Source organism: Pezoporus flaviventris, unplaced genomic scaffold (genome assembly GCF_033815535.1).
Source record: "Pezoporus flaviventris isolate CSIRO_AGI_PZ_B2104156 unplaced genomic scaffold, CSIRO_AGI_Pfla_v1 ptg000164l, whole genome shotgun sequence".
NCBI classification, from domain to species: Eukaryota; Metazoa; Chordata; class Aves; order Psittaciformes; family Psittacidae; genus Pezoporus; species Pezoporus flaviventris.
The window spans coordinates 698,488-716,370 of record NW_026892712.1 but is presented as its reverse complement, the minus strand read 5'-3'; the positions used below and the strand labels follow the sequence as shown (position 1 = coordinate 716,370).

At 47.8% G+C, this 17,883-nt stretch overlaps 1 protein-coding gene across 1 annotated transcript in view; it reads right to left on the bottom strand.

The window, feature by feature from the left end:
- The window catches only part of LOC133283323 (zinc finger homeobox protein 3-like), a 155,759-nt gene that overhangs the window by 100,178 nt on the left and 37,698 nt on the right, over positions 1 to 17,883 (bottom strand). Inside the window, 1 exon segment of the mRNA XM_061480007.1 lies at positions 871 to 1,090. Coding sequence (XP_061335991.1) covers positions 871 to 1,090 — 220 coding nt within the window.

Sequence of the window (17,883 nt, the reverse complement as noted above, 5' to 3'; positions counted from 1 at the left end):
TGAGGAGAGCTCTGACGAGTTTTGCTGGCATACCCCCAGCTCCAGCATCTTCACATTACTGACAGCACATGTACCAGCCGACTTGGGCAGTCTCTCCTCCTCCTCCTCCCTCCAAAGAGAACTTAATGATGTCTTGCTTTTCCCCAACATAAAAAACTTTTTAACCCTTTAAATGATTAAACAAAGTACATTTTCTGTTCTGTCCAGCCTAACTGTCCCCTTTAAGGCACCTTTTCTCTTGCTAGATTCACAGCTGCAATCCCTTTCCTATTGTCCTTTCTGTAGAAGTATATGCTTCATCCAAGCCCTTCACCTTATCCACTATGTCAAGAGGAGACATAGAAAACAGACCAACACTCTCCCCATCTCCCGCCCACCCCTTTCAACGAGCTCCTCCTCACGATTCAATGTGTCTGAAATACTAGAAACCAATGAACAAACTGGGACAGGTTTGCACCTCAGGACATCACTTGATGCATTGCAAAATATCTACTAAAAGTATAGTACACAAGTTTGTTAGAGCTGTCCTAATGCAGTGGTATCTCTAGACACTCAAATATTACAAAATATTACAAAATGAACATGTGCAAATATTTGGTGCTTCAGAGCCACCACCCACAAGCCCCATGAGGCAGAGGTATGCTAGATGCTGCAGGTATAGCAGGGTCTTGTCCTACCTCAGGGCAGCCAGGACTTCCATAACACATTATTGATAAGCAATAAGCGTCATCCTCACAGCAGGGAAAAGAAACAAGAAAGCCACCAAGCTTGCCATGGAACTGAACAGAAGGTCTGATGGTGATAGTCCAATCCTGCGATACAGAGGAGGCAAGAGCCCAACCCTGTGCATGCAAGGGAGGCAGCACTCACCAGCCTCAGCTGCTGTACACTTCCAGCTGGTGAAGATCTGTCCCAGGTCTTTCTCTTCTTCAGGAAGGCACTGAAGCTTCCGTAGGTTTTCGCTCCACTGGTGCTTCATGGAGCACGCGTGCTGGATAAGGTTCAGCTTGGCCTTAGTGGAGTAGTTACAGAGGACACAGTGGTAATAGCAGCTTTCACCTTCAACCCAGCTCTCGTGATGCTGAAGGTGCTGTGAAGAGCAAAGTAGAGAGATGTGAATTTCCTTTACCATGTCCAGTCTCCCTGGGTTAGTCCACTGTAAATTGCTAAAAGCCACCTGGGAACTAAGTAAGAAACCATATTTTGACAGACACAGTAAGATCAAGCCTGTTTATTCTCATGGTACCACACACACTCCCACTTAGAAGCAAGAAAATATAACATACTAAAATGAGCACAGAAGCAAAAATTGAGATGGGCGAGATCATCTTCTTCAGTGAAAGAAAATAGCAGATCCAACATTAACAACTGTTCACGACCTATGTGTGGTTAATTCTTTCACATTTAAAGTTTATCCTGGGAGGAGACCCAACGTCATGTCAAACAGATAAAATCAAATTTGATAAATTCTCATTGAAAACTAGGAAGAATAAAACCAAAGCAATCCTAGAACACAATGAACCCATCAGATCAAGAGGTCCTGGAAACAGCATATGGAAGCAGAGCACATGTGCCATCCTATCCATCACCCAGCACTCTGTTCCCTGACATCTAGATTTTACTCCCTTGGATGTGGAAGAAAGCAGCAGCCTGGCCCGGAAGACAGCTGTGACAGTGATCCAGACTGAGAAGCCCACGGTGAGCATGCATCTGGGTATCACCAAAAGAGGTTAGCACTTGGGAAAACCCCTGCCCCCCTCTGAAGCTGTGCTACCACAGCCAATGTGGCTAATTCAGGAGTATTATACCTGGATTATTTAACAAAATCTATCAATTGTCTGGCATAGAGGTCCACGCTAGGGAAACAAACAGCTATTTTATGTCATGGATCCCAAGGATGTGGCAATTACTTGTCAAAAGCAGAGGGAAGAATTCAGTGCTTACAGCTATGCTGGCTGCTGTGGCAGAAGCAGCAGGGCTGAGTTCACAGTAACTGTTCCGATTCCCACAGTGATGCTTATCACAAGTGGAAGACAAATGGATACCAAAGTCAAATGACACAAGACTCGTCAGTGAAGACCATTTGGTGCTTCCACCACACACCTACATTTCAGCTATACAACAATCCCTGCCAGCTCCCACTGCCCAACCCCAAGACCTCTTTATGTCTTCTAGGTCATCTCGTGAAACTCTGTCCTCACCATGCATTTCACTCAAGACACATAGTACAGTGATTTGGACATGATCTCAAGGTTCATCAATCAAAAATATTGCCTACATGCAGCCAGGACCTTCTGGTAAAAAATCTGATGTGTATTATCTCAGTTACAGCTAAGATAAGATTAAAGGCACATATTACCCAGTGCTGTGTGCTTAGCTAACACAGAGGAAGGAGAGCCCTCTGAGTCTAAGAACGATTGAAAATAGGATAGGAGCTGATGCTGATGTGTTTGATTAGAAGGGTGAGGAAAGAGAATAAATGTATTCTAGATCTGGCTAATTAGACTGGCCTCTTTTGGGATCATGATGTATTTAATTAAATTCACTGTAATATTTGAAGGATCCACTAGGGCACTAATCCTACTGGTGCCCTCAAAAGACTTTTTGTTGGTTTCCCTCATAAGAACTTCTTCTCCCTCTCATTTCTATTGTTTGCATGCATTACCCACTTCCTGAGCCAAAAAAAGAGAAATGGCTTAAGACATAAAAAGCTAAGGTTAGTGAGCTGGTCGCAAGAGCCATGTAAGCATCACATGGCCCAGCTTAACCAGCAGCTGATCTGCCCCACTTAGGTCCAACCTCTGCAATAAAACCTCCCTTCCACCCCATCGTGCTGTGGGCTTGGGAGGTCTCGCTCCAGGAGATACATGGCAAGCCTTGTCTTCCAGCAGTCAGGAAGCCCCCGACCTGAAAACACTGCGTTCAAGCTTATGAAGTGCCAACAGGCAGAGGAGCAGCTTCTGCAAGAAGGCAGAGGAAACCCCTGATGAGCAATTAGTGAAAAATCTGGTTCCAGGCTCAAGGAAATACTAAGGACACGGTCTCTGTGGGAACCAGATGCACAGCCTGTACTGCTCCCATTTAAAAAGGGATTTTAGGAAAACATTTGTTTTAAACTGTTTAATAAATGTGTCTTATTTCCTGGTCTTCTTTTGCTCCCACTCCAGGCGTGTTCAAATATCCTTTGTGATAGCTTCACCTGCCTGTTGTGCCTGAGGGTGCCAACACCACCAAGTCCACCCTGGACATGGCACATCACATGCCTACCTCTGATTCACAGTCTTCCAATGGAGGAGAGGAGAAGGCCAAAGTAAGACAACATGATAGACGATCAAGTACTAGCTGTGAGTTGGTGGAAAAGATAAGAAGCTGGACAAGTACATGCAGTCATTGTCCAATCACACTGTTAAGCTTCCCCCTTGTGAGAATTTATCCATATCTGTCGTGGTTTAAACCCAGTCAGGTAATTCGTTCGCTCACTTCCCCCCCTTCCTTGCCCTCCCCCTGCTCTCAGAGGGACGGAGAGGAGAATCAAAAGAATGCAACTCCCACGGGTTGAGATAAGAACAGTTTAGTAACTAAGGTATAACACAAATCACTACTGCTACCACCAATGATAATAATGATAAAGGAAATAACAAGGGAACAGAATACAACACCTCACCACCCGCTGACCGATAACTCGCCCCCCAAGCCCGACCAAGCTCCGACCGATACCTCCTCCAACCCTGCAGTCTCCCAGCCCTTCTGGCTAACTCCCAGTTACATCCTGGGCATGACGTGCTGTGGTATGGAATACCTCTTTGGTCAGTTTGGGTCAGGTGTCCTGTCTCTGCTTCCTCCTGTCTTCCCCTCCTCCCTGGCAGAGCATAAGGCTCACAAAGTCCTTGGCCAAACCAAAACATCCTTGTTATCAGCTCTGTTCCTGAGCTGAAAGTCAAAACACTGCACTGCACCAGCTACCAAGAAGGAGAAAAAATGACTGCTACTGCTGAACCCAGGACATTATCACAGAAAACAAATTCAAAATATTAAACCAGAACCAAGATAAATCAACTTGAAAATCAATAGAATATATTGTTCTTTGGAAAACCAACCAACTTCTGTCAGAGAACATTGATTTCTGCAAGTCTGTGTGCGTGTCTCTGTGTGTGTGGTGTGTGGGATGTGTTTGCCCCCTCCCTCTCAACAATAGGAAACTTCCAACATCTGGTCCTTCACGCACAGCATGCAAAAATATTGATCAGGTTTAGTCAAAGCTCCACTTTAAATCAGAAACAGAGAGAGGAGCACTCTGATGGAAACCACATGGATCACAAGTACAGCTTCCCAGGGGCCACAGACTGTTCCTGTACGTATGCTAACAGCAGCACAACACTATGCCACTCCCAACAACTATCCCTAGACACAAATCAAACAAAATCCAGTCCATCTTCCATTTAGGAAGTGCTCAGGTCTCTGGGAAAAGCTGCACAGGGATTAGGGCAGGAGGATCCTGCTCAGAGACCTTACCCCCTCCATCTGCTCTAACCCCTGCGCTGCCTGCCCCTAGCCTCCACAGCCCTTCCTGGGGGAACACCATCTCCTCACCCATTACAAACACCCCAGGTCTGGCAACTTCATCTCAACATCAAGAGCCATCCACTGCAGCTCTGCCCTGTGTGCCCCAGAGCGGCTTCAGCCCTGCCCCATACAATCTGCCCCCCCACCACATTTGCAGAATGACCTCCCCTTTCCTCTGGGTTTGGCTGGAAGAAGTCGGCACCATTTGGAAGGTCTGAACATGAAGAAGGTTTAAATAAGCAAAATTAAAATTATAACTTGTGCTTATACACACTGAAGAGTGCTGGGGGCCAGCAGGCAGCAATTAACCTCTCTGGGGATTGCACTGTGCACAGCCCCCTTCCCCCAAACCTGGAAGAGGGAGATGAGGGCACCCAGGTGGTGGTCACACCAGTGATGCCCACAGCTGCCAGAGCAGCATCAGCCATGGCAGAAGAAGGGTGCAGGGGGTGCAGGCACAGACTGGCAAACATGGGAGAGGCATGAGCAAGCACATGTGCCAGGCCTGCACCAAGCTGGGGAACTAACTTTCCAGCCTTTGCTGTCTAACATCTGGTTTAGAATTTTCTTCTAATAATTAATAGCACAATAAATGTTCACAGCATATGACTATAGAAATCTGATTTTTAAACAAAGGAATGATGCTATTTTCAATTCTTTCTCTCCATCTCCATCCTTCACATACCCCAAACTTTATTTTACCCATCTCTTTTCCCCATCTAACACTGCCTCACCCACAGTATTTTTCAGTAATCATGTAATTTAATGTGACAGCTGTATTAATCCATCTGACTGCAGGCAGTCCTCACCCCTGTGCCATGTACTCAGACTATGGTCTTCAGAGACAAGGCTGTTGTAACCAGGACTGAGGATACATGTTGCTGCTATTACCCAAGTACTGAACTCTCCTGCTGAATACCTTTGTAGGTGTTACTATAATGTTCACCATTTAATCCAATTTCTAAAAACTTTTGTTATGTCTTTTAAAGATGTCAAAGCTGTATCTACTCCAAACTTCTTCTGTATTAAGTTTATTGTGTGCAGAGCCCAATTCCCATGGTAACATGAACAGATAATCCTCCCTATAGCAGTCTGTTGCCAGAAGGCACAGTGTAATTTTCCAAACCCTATTTGTTCTGCATAGTGGGTCAGATAGATACTGTCCTGGCACATATCTGAACTGTAACCCCAGCTCACTAGGGAGACACAATAACTGCTTTGACTATCTTGTGCTTTTGATGTTTATTCGTCTTGCATAAAGCTTTCCCTTTGGAGGGCCCTAAAGCCTCTCAGGACAAACACACACTGACAACAGAGGGCATTTCACAAACCCTTGGTCTGCAAGCCAGAAAATCAACCATCTCTGGAAGTGGTGAGATCCCACCTCCACCCCCAGGGAGCCTCAATGGTCCAAAAAGCAGTAGAACACGTGAGAAAACTCTACAGGCTCAGGGATGGCCCCCTTCTTCTGCAGGCCTCGAAAGGACAACAAGCAGTAAAAAGAAACCCCATGACTGTCCCCCATGTCGGGGTTTAAACACAGTCAGGTAACTTGTTCGCTCACTCCCAGTGAGTGGTGCCGAGCTGACAACAATCGGGGTCCGTCCCCCCACCCCGCACCGGGGCTCTCCCCTTCCCTGCTCCCGGAGGAACGGGGAGGAGGATCGAAAGAGTGCAACTCCTACGCGTTGAGACAAGAACAGTCCAGCAACCAATGTACAACACAAATCACCACCGCTACTACCAACTACAACACTGATAAGAGAAAATAACAAGGGAAGAGAATACGATACCACCAGCCAAGAAAACGAGTTCCACCCGGAAGCTTGTGTCCTTCCGGGTAACTCCCAGTTACCCCCCACCCCAGCCATGACGTGCTGTGGTATGGAATACCTCCCTGGCTAGCTGGCAGAGCATGAGCCTCACAAAGTCCTTGGTCAGGGTAAACATCACTTAGCAACAACTGAAAACATCGGCTTTCACCAACACTGTTCTCAGGCTGGAAGTCAAAACACAGCACTGCACCAGCTACCACAAAGGAAAAAACATGACTGCTTGTCGTGGTTTAAACCCAGTCAGGTAACTTGTTCACTCACTCCCAGTGAGTGGTGCCGAGCTGACAACAATCGAGGTCCGTGTCCGTCTCCCCCCGCCCTGCACCGGGGCTCTCCCCTTCCCCGCTCCCGGAGGAACGGGGAGGAGGATCGAGAGAGTGCAACTCCTACGGGTTGAGACAAGAACAGTCCAGCAACAAATCACCACCGCTACTATCAGCTAAAACAATGATAAGGGAAAATAACAAGGGAAGAGAATACGATACCACCGGCCAAGAAAACGAGTTCCACCCGGAAGCTCCTGTCCTTCCGGGTAACTCCCAGTTACCCCCCACCCCGGGCATGACGTGCTGTGGTATGGAATACCTCCCCGGCTAGCCCGGGTCAGGCGCCCCGTCTCTGCTTCCTCACAGCTTCCCCTCCTCCCTGGCAGAGCATGAGCCTCACAGAGTCCTTGGTCAGGGTAAACATCACTTAGCAACGACCGACAACATCGGCTTCACAAACACTGTTCTCAAACTAGAAGTCAAAACACAGCACTGCACCAGTTAACACAAAGGAAAAAACATGACTGCTACTGCTGAACCCAGGACATTATCCACCCCTTATTCCATACCATTCACGTCGTGCTCAGATCCCACATTTTCAATACACCATCGCTCTCCCACATATATACATCCATATACATACAGACCAAGAGGAAAAAATCATTTTCTTAGTGCATGGACCAATCCCTATAATGCTGCCGAGTCCATTCGGTCCATGATGTTCCAAGTTCATTCTCTGTTGGGATGACGGCTGGAGGGAAGTCAGGGCCAGTCGCTGGTGACCTGGAGACATCTAGTTGATGGGCTATAAAAGCATTACACAGCAGGCAACAGCATACAATTGAGTTCACTGGCTGTTTTCCCCTAAAATCAAATCCCCTTGAGGTATACATCGGACTTCCCCATCTTCCCGCATTACCCACCAAGTATATCCAGGTCCCTGAGCAAAAGCAATCCCACGAGTGGGTTTGCCTTTACCTGAAGCAGGAATAACCCAGACTGTCTTCCCCAGCAAATTCTTCATATGCACCACGGGAACTTTGTCCCCCTCTACAATATGTAAAAGTTCTGACTGGGCTGGGCCAGCCCTGTTGGCAGATCCTCTGGTGTTGACCAACCAGGTGGCCTTTGGTAAATGTGTATCCCAATGCTTGAAAGTTCCCCCACCCATCGCTCTCAGTGTAGTTTTTAACAGCCCATTGTACCGTTCGATTTTCCCAGAGGCTGGTGCATGGTAGGGGATGTGATATACCCACTCAATGCCATGCTCTTTGGCCCAAATATCTATAAGGTTATTCCGGAAATGAGTCCCATTGTCTGACTCAATTCTCTCTGGGGTGCCGTGTCGCCACAAAATCTGTTTCTCAAGGCCCAGGATAGTGTTCTGGGCAGTGGCATGGGGCACAGCGTATGTTTCCAGCCACCCGGTGGTTGCTTCCACCATGGTAAGCACATGGCGCTTGCCTTGGCGGGTTGGTGGCAGCGTGATATAGTCAATCTGCCAGGCCTCCCCATATTTATACTTCAACCATCGTCCTCCATACCAAAGAGGCTTTAACCGCTTGGCTTGTTTAATTGCAGCACATGTTTCACACTCATGAATAACCTGGGCAATAGTGTCCATTGTTAAGTCCACCCCTCGGTCACGGGCCCATCTATATGTTGCCAATCTAAGTCCATCTGAGCCACTTCAATCTTAGCCGCTTTATCCACTTGTTGGTTGTTCTGGTGTTCCTCAGTGGCCCGACTCTTGGGTACATGGGCATCTACATGACGTACCTTCACCACCAGGTTCTGCACCCGGGCAGCAATATCTTTCCACAGTGCAGCAGCCCAGATGGGTTTACCTCTGCGTTGCCAGTTGCTCTGCTTCCATTGCTTCAACCACCCCCACAGGGCATTTGCCACCATCCATGAGTCAGTATAGAGATAAAGTACTGGCCACTTTTCTCGTTCAGCAATGTCCAGGGCCAGCTGGATGGCTTTCACCTCGGCAAACTGACTCGATTCACCCTCTCCGTCAGCAGTTTCTGCAACTTGTCGTCCAGGACTCCATACAGCTGCCTTCCATCTCCGATGCTTTCCCACAATACGGCAAGAGCCATCAGTAAACAAGGCATACTGCTTTTCACTTTCTGACAGTTTATTATATGGTGGGGCCTCTTCAGCACGCACCACCTCCTCCTCTGGTGACATTCCGAAATCTTTGCCCTCTGGCCAGTCCATGATGACTTCTAGAATGCCTGGACGACTGGGATTTCCTATTCGAGTTCGTTGTGTAATTAGTGCAGCCCATTTACTCCATGTAGCATCAGTTGCATGATGTGTAGAGGAGACCCTGCCTTTGAACATCCAGCCCAGCACGGGCAGCCGGGGTGCCAGGAGGAGCTGTGCTTCAGTGCCAATCACTTCCGAAGCAGCTCGAACCCCTTCATACGCTGCCAGTATCTCTTTCTCAGTTGGGGTATAGCTGGCCTCAGATCCTTTGTATCCCCGACTCCAAAAGCCGAGGGGTCGACCTCGAGTCTCCCCTGGAGCTTTCTGCCAGAGGCTCCAGGTAGGACCGTTCTCCCCAGCTGCAGTGTACAGCATATTTTTTACATCTGGCCCGGTCCGGACTGGTCCAAGGGCTACTGCATGAACTATCTCGCGTTTAATTTGCTCAAAGGCTTGTTGCTGCTCAGGGCCCCATTTAAAATCATTCTTCTTCCGGGTCACATGATAGAGAGGGCTTACAATCGAACTGTAATTTGGGATGTGCATTCTCCAGAACCCCACTGCACCCAAGAAAGCTTGCGTTTCTTTCTTATTAGTTGGTGGAGACATTGCTGTTATCGTGTTGATCACATCTGTGGGGATCTGTCTACGTCCATCTTGCCATTTTATTCCCAAAAACTGAATCTCCTGTGCAGGTCCCTTGACCTTACTCCGTTTTATGGCAAAACCGGCTTTCAGCAGGATTTGGATTATTTTCCTCCCTTTCTCAAAGACTTCTTCCGCTGTATCGCCCCACACAATAATGTCATCAATGTAATGCAGGTGTTCTGGAGCTTGCCCCTGTTCCAGTGCAGTCTGGATCAGTCCATGGCAAATGGTAGGGCTGTGTTTCCACCCCTGGGGCAGTCGGTTCCAAGTGAACTGGACACCCCTCCAAGTAAAAGCAAACTGGGGCCTGCACTCTGCTGCCAAAGGAATGGAGAAAAATGCATTGGCAATATCAATCGTGGCATACCACTTGGCTGCCTTTGACTCTAGTTCATACTGAAGTTCTAGCATGTCCGGTACGGCAGCACTCAATGGTGGTGTGACTTCATTCAGGCCACGATAGTCTACTGTTAGTCTCCATTCTCCATTAGACTTTCGCACTGGCCATATGGGGCTATTGAAAGGTGAGCGGGTCCTGCTGATCACCCCCTGACTCTCCAGTCTACGGATCAGCTGATGGATGGGAATCAGGGAGTCTCGGTTGGTGCGATATTGCCGCCGGTGCACTGTTGTGGTCGCAATTGGCACTTGTTGTTCTTCAACTTTCAGCAACCCCACAGCAGAGGGATCTTCTGAGAGACCAGGCAAGGTGGACAGCTGCTCAATTTCCTCAGTCTCCAAAGCAGCAATACCAAAAGCCCACCGGTACCCTTTTGGATCTTTGAAGTACCCTCTCTTGAGGTAGTCTATGCCGAGGATGCATGGAGCCTCTGGACCAGTCACAATAGGGTGCTTTTGCCACTCCCTCCCAGGCAGGCTGATTTCAGCCTCCAGCACAGTCAACTCTTGGGATCCTCCTGTTACTCCAGAAATATAGATGGGTTCCACCCCTTGACAGCTTGATGGCATCAGGGTACACTGTGCACCGGTATCTACTAGAGCCTTATACTTCTGTGGGACTGATGTGCCAGGCCATCTGATCCACACAGTCCAGTAAATCCGATTGTCCCCTACCTCCACCTGGCTGGAGGCAGGGCCCCTCTAATGGTCGTCACAGCATTGGACACTTAAGTCGTGTTGAAAGGGATTATTCTTCGTTATCACAGGAGCTGGAGTAAAATCAGCTCTTCCACTCCATCTGGGAAACTGCTCACCAGAGACTGAAGCCGTAGCTCTCATGGGACGATCAGTCTTGGCCCTTGCTCCCCTCTTCAGTTCACTCACCCGTTCCTCCAAAGCTGAAGTAGGTTTTCCATCCCACTTTGTCATGTCTTCTCCGTGATCCAGCAGGTAAAACCATAGGGTACCCCGTGGCGTATACCTTCTGTATCTCCTCTCTTGAACAATAGGACGTCTTTTGTTAATAGCTGAGACGCGTGTTGGTACACGTGAGGAGCTGGATAAATCAGATACATCGTCCCTCAATTTGTCGAGGTCCTGGGACAGTTTTTTCACAGCTGAGATGATGGAAGGAGTGAGATTGTCTTCGAACTCTCGGAGTTTATGAACCATTTCATCCACTGTTAGTGGTACTATGTCATTCCAGGTCACTGTTGCCAATGAATGGGCATATGATGACGGTGCATTCCGTGTAAGTTTTCGCCACATGGGTCGTGTACATTGAACTTCATCTGGATCTATAGGTGTATCCCCGTTATTCGGCTTGATGTGATAGATCATCTCTACGATGGCCGATTCCCTCAGAGACTGGATGCCTTTGTCTATAGTAGTCCACTTGGCCGAACGACTCGTAACATCATCCTTGTACGGAAACCTTTCTTTCACAGCTGCCAAGAGCCTCCTCCAAAGGCTGAGGGACTTTTTCTCTCTTGCAATTGCTTTGTCAATTCCCCCTTCTCTAGCAAGTGATCCCAGCTGCTTGGCTTCTGTACCTTCTAGTTCGTGACCATCGGCCCCATTGTCCCAGCATCGGAGTAACCAGGTGATGATGTGCTCCCCTGGTTGACGGGTAAAATCTTTTCGCATATTCCGCAGCTCGGTTGAGGTCCGAGGTCGAGAAGTTACCTCTTCTTCTTCTTCTTCGTCATGTGATGATGACTCCTGATCAGATTCTGGACCGGGTGGTGAATTCATTGGTTCTTCATCTCGCTTCACCCTTTTTGCCTCCTTTTTGCTTGTTCTCTTGCGTACAGGGGCAACTGATATTGGTACGAATTGGTCCTCTGGTTTGGCTGCAGTGATTATCACTGTGGTTTGAGTAGCGACTGTACTTGTTGCTGGGGGTGGTGTAGCTACCGTGCTTGGAGCTGGGGTAACCGCGCTGTCTGTTGCAGTTGAAGTTGGAGCAGCTGCTGTACTTGCCGCTGCGGTAGCTGCGCAGTTCATTGCAGCCAAAGTTTGAGTAGCGACTGTTGCTTTGCCCTCAGATCCGCTGACATTCTTTTCCTTTTGAAGGTGCTGGATAGTGTTGAACAAGGCCCTGCAGGCATAGGCCAAGCCCCAGCACGTTGCCGTGATTTGTCCATCTCTGGTATGGCCAGAATGACCACACACCTCATTTAAGTGTTTTACTAATTCTTCTGGATTTTGCAGTTGTTCGGTAGTGAAATTCCAAAGTACTGGAGGGGCCCACTGACCTAGATACTTGCCCATACTATCCCACACACCCTGCCACTCATGGCTGTCCAGCCTCAGGGAAAATCTCTCGGTCCTCCTACATCATCGTTTGACCCCAGACAAGACCCAAACCTGAATCTGCTTAACTCTTGAAATCAGTAGTGGGCAAAACACACTCTGTATGCGTGTTAGCATGGTGATGCCCATCATCATCAGCAAACAAGTCTCAACAGCATTACAAGGCCATTTAAAAACTTCAAAACTCTCAAATGTAAATGGTCTGGGGGGATGACTGGGAGGGTAAAAGGATGTCTCCTTCACAGGTTGAGCACCTGAGAAGGAGAAAAAAGATGTGTAATTGCTAAGCACCTCCATCATATACCTCCCAAAGTATAAAGGTGGTGACCACACTGGGAACATAAGCCAGATCAGTTTCATGATCAATGATTCTATTGTATTACAAGTCATTACCATAAAGTACAATGGGACAAAAACCTTAGCCCAAGCCCCACACTTGAAAAACACTAATACAGCAAATACCGGATGGACGTAAGATACGATATACTGAAACTGTGAGATCAAGAGGAAAAACCTTGAGAGCCAATAAATCAGCATTGTGACGAGTGACTATCAATCCAGTCAGATCTGTTCTTATCTCAACCCCTCAAGCCCCACGTTGGGCGCCAAAAATAACTGTCATGGTTTAAACCCAGTCAGGTAACTTGTTCAGTCATTCCCAGTGAGTGGTGCCGAGCTGACAAAAATCCAGGTCCGTCCCCCCCCCCCCCCGCACCGGGGCTCTCCCCTTCCCCGCTCCCGGAGGAACGGGGAGGAGGATCGAAAGAGTGCAACTCCTACGCGTTGAGACAAGAACAGTCCAGCAACCAATGTACAACACAAATCACCACCGCTACTACCAACTACAACAATGATAAGAGAAAATAACAAGAAAAGAGAATACGATACCACCAGCCAAGAAAACGAGTTCCACCCGGAAGCCCGTGTCCTTCCGGGTAACTCCCAGTTACCCCCCACCCCGGCCATGACGTGCTGTGGTATGGAATACCTCCCCAGCTAGCCCGGGTCAGGCGCCCCGTCTCTGCTTCCTCACAGCTTCCCCTCCTCCCTGGCAGAGCATGAGCCTCACAGAGTCCTTGGTCAGGGTAAACATCACTTAGCAACAACTAAAAACATCGGCTTCACCAACACTGTTCTCAGGCTGGAAGTCAAAACACAGCACTGCACCAGCTACCACAAAGGAAAAAACATGACTGCTACTGCTGAACCCAGGACACCCCAGAACAAGCATCCTAGGCTCTCCTGCTCCCCACTTGAGTGCACAAGGATTTCCCACACATGTCAAGGTGTCTGCACATATCAAGGTAGAAAAAGCAGGTGAAGTAACAGGCCTAGAGGCCAAAACCCTAAATGGGAAAATGATCTCATGAACTCTGTGTGTCAAACCAAGAACCAGCACTAATGAGAAAACCCTTCCTCACCACCAGCCAGCTAACAGGATCACCATCCACACGGTGATCTGAATCCCAAACCAACAGAACCCGGGATCCTGGCAAAAGTGCCAACAAGGACAGCCAAGGGGAGTCCACCCCCTTGTGTTTACACAAACATTCTCCCTACTTACCAACCCTGATCCTCAGGAAGGCCAGCTGGAGGTATGGGTAACTGAGAAACAGTCTGAAAAAATCTCTTCCAAAACGCTTTGGATCACTTTCTCCAGTTGGCTCTCATGTTACAGGACAAACCTGCACACAACCAGAGGCCAATGGATTACTGGGAGCTTCTTTAAGAAAAAGTTTTTGGACTTGAACATCTTTGGATGAGGTTTTTTCCCCAAGTAACACACTTGTTACCACTGAACTCAGCACGACATTTGCTGTTAGAATGGGCAAAATTAGTAGTGATATAAAAGAACAGAGAGATACAGCTGAGGAAGAAGGAACCAAAAAACTGCTGGAGGGTTATGAAAGCCACGGAAGGGAGCACCACTGCAGGCTTGCACCACTCTTACTTCTTCCTGTGAGCACCCACATCTGACCAGCATCAGCAATGAGACCCAGAGCCCACAGGCCACCTGTTACACCACAGCAGCACACAGCCAGGGGAGCAGCACAGAGGTTACACAAGATGTTGAGCCACACAGGGTTACAGTGGAAGCTGCCAGCACACCCTCCTGTGCTCAGGAGGAGATGCTGAAGCCCTGCCAGTCCTGTGAGCACTTCTGCAGCACAGAAGGATGCCCAGGGATTGACTTCCTCAGGGTGAAGTCAGACATGGTTAATTAATAACAGGCTTGGTAGGAAACATCCCACATGCCAGCTAGAGCCATGCCTGTGACACTGCACCCCAGGGAGCCAGGCGAGACCCGACCCTTATGCCAGAGCTGGAGGGGAGGCTACAGGTCACCGTGGAAAGGGACCAGACCCTGCAGCAGACCTCAGAAACCTCATAAGCACCTCTTGGCCCCCATGTGCCTCTGATCTGCTGCATGAGATAAATCACACACACAACCCTGGAAGAGTAGAATCTGAATTTTTAATGAAAGTCTGGTCCCGGCCTGTTCCAAGTATTCCATAAAGATGAGAGCTGGCTCATCTATCTTGCTCTCCTTTCACACCTGCAGTCCTGGCTGGAATTTCCTGGCACTGACAGAGGCAGAGGGCAACCACAGCAGGAGCACATGCTCAGCCTAAAGATGGAGAGCTCAGCATAGATTTTACTGAACATTAAATCAACCAGTAAGCGTAGCCAGCAAACTCTGTGGCATTTTAAGTAATGCAATAATTATTGAATTTCCTTTTTATAACTGAAGTGCTGGAATGTAAACAATGGGGCTGTAATTGCAGGAAGGGGGGATCAATAGAGGCAATAGTTTTCAGCCATGTTAACTGTAAATACAATTGCTCCAAGATGTCAGCCTCATTTTTCTCACTCCCCAAATCATCCTAACGGATGACAGTCCAACTTTCCCATTACAGCTGTTCCTTCTTTAAGAGGCTCTCAATCAGGTCTGATCAATCTGTCAAGATAATGCATGGAGTAACTAAGACTCTTCCAAACACAAGCTCCCAATCAATAGCCCAGACCTGCTTAATGAGGAGGGGCTAAAACCCAGAGGAAGGCAACAGTCCCAGCTTCTGCTTGGCTCTAGCAGCTAACTTCATGGGGCCTTGCTGAGCCCATCAGCTCTTAATGAGGACACTGTTTATGCAAGCTGTGATGAGCAGCATCCCCACATATTCACAGTCCCCCAGGGTTAATGGGCAAAACCCAACAGAGATTAACAAAAAACAACAGTCAAGAAAGGTTGACTTGTATTTACATCCCTCCCCACCACTTTTTTAATTATGCAGTAGACCTGAAAGTACTAAATAATCATTCATTAGAAGAGATCCCCAAAGATGAAAATCTGTGTGGGACCATTGAAAGTACAAGAGCATCACTAAGGTTCCTCCCCTACACTCAAGGAAGAAAAAATCCAGGGTAAAGCCTGCACTTGCCCAGCTGTGGCCTTTTCACCCCAGGAGAGGCACCAACACACCAGAGGAAGCATAATGGAATGCCACCTGGAAAGCTCTCAGCAGGAGGGAGGAGAGGTGAATGGAGTTAAGGGACCAGTCAGAGATGTCATTCAACATCCCTATGACTTAATTCTGGTAGCACACAGGTATCCCTTTGTACAGCTGGACAATATGTGTACACTGTCAGAGCAGAGATGGCTGAGCAGCCACAAAAGGGAGAGAAGAGAAAGGTCTTACTGTACCTTCCTACAACCATGGAACTTTCTTTTCTCCCACTACTGTGTTACTAGAGCTGCACTCACAACACATCTACTCTTGGGCAACTGCAACTTCAGAGAATTTTCCAGATCCCTGAAATCTTCACAGCTCTCCCCAGGGAGGCACAGGCATAAGCACTGCTATATGTGGAGATGAGTACAAGAGTGCGTGTATTTATCTTGCTAATTATAGTGATAAAAAATAGCACAATTGCAAGTTGTCCTGGGTTCAGCAGAAGTCATTTTTTCTCCTTCTTAGTAGCTGGTGCAGCACTGTGTTTTTGACTTTTGGCCTGGGAACAGCACTGATAACACCAATGTTTTTAGTTACTGCTCAAATGTTTACTCTTGTGAGTTACATCAGAGTGATTCGTGTCAGCCACTCAGGGGTCCTAGTGATCGTTGCACTTTGTGCGGAGATGGAATCCCTTGTGATCATTGTGCTATGTGCAAAGGGTAAGATAAGTGTCCCTGTCAATACCACAGTGAGGAGGAAGAAGAAACAAGGGAATAATTCCCCTGGGTCAACCGCAATATTGTGCAAAGAAATGTTTTGTTCATTGTTTAAATTGCATGAATGTTCTTAGAAGGGGGGGGGGGGGAAGGTAACTTAGAGATATGTCCTGTTACAGAACATTGTGAAATCTGTGCGCTGAACAAATAAACACAAAAGGAGTGAAATTTATGGGGGCTAAGATGGCGGTCAGACCTATGATAGACATAATATTTCTTCACCCGGAGACAAGACCGCAACAACAGGTGGAGAAGCCCGGGAAAAGAAGACAACAGGATTGGCTGAAACCCAAGAAGCCCGGGAAACCAAAAAGTATAAGAGACTATCCCCAGAAGTTCCTGGTGTGCATCTCGAGTGGAGCAGAGACTCCCCGGTGCACCCAGTGCTGCTTGCTTATTGTCTCTCGATATTAATTATAATAAAAATCAATTAAAACAGATTGGTTAGGTTTTTATAACAAAATTGGTGACCCTAACATGATGTCTGTGTGGATGCCTGGGACTATTGCTCTGACGAGGGGTGCCCCACAACTTGTGGCTCGGGAGCGGTAGCCCCAGACAGTCTCGAGAGACCAACGAACAGAGAGGCAATAACCAAGGAATTCGAGCTCCCAGGAAAGCTGCAGTATAAATTACTCATAATTCTTGTTCACAAAGACCCGGATGAGAAAAATGGACTATAAGTATCATTCGGTTGGGTGGGAAGGCTGGTGTGTGCATGTGACTGAGACGTTTTCCTCTGTGAAGAGACAGAGTGCTTGGAGATTTGTGTTTGTGCACGATTGAGACACAGACTGGGTATCCTGGACCTGTGAAATATGGGCCAGGGCATCGAGATCTGTGAAGTGAGTGTGGACCTCTTCTAAGTGCGTTTCCAATCTCCCGCAATGGACTTGGCCACTGAAGGAGAAAAGTGATAGTGATCGACTGAGGGGAAACACACCTGGCGGGAAACAGGTCAAAGTCGTAACTCTAACCCAGGAAGGGGCCCACGGAGAGGTCCCAAGGATAAGACAGGGAGCGAATTACCAGAAATACCCCCAGACAGTCCCTTGGGGGTAATGATTAAAAACTGGGGCTTTTGGCCATCCCAAGAAGGGAAGAGTAAGGAGAGGATGGTCCATTACTGTATGGAAATATGGACTAGAGAGGAAATTCAGCCTGACCATTTATATTGGCCAATATTCGGGACTTTTGGTGATTGGATTTGTCAGGCTTTAAATTCATATGTAAATGGCAAGGAACCCTTTAATCAGGAAGAAAGTGATTATGCCGCATTGTGGAAAGGATCCTCTGTAGTGGTTTCTATTTCCCCTGAGGGAGAAGAAAGGGAAAGCAGAGAAAACAAACAAACCATCATGGGAGCCATTGGATAAATTACCACCCTCCTATCCTTCCTTATCTCCTG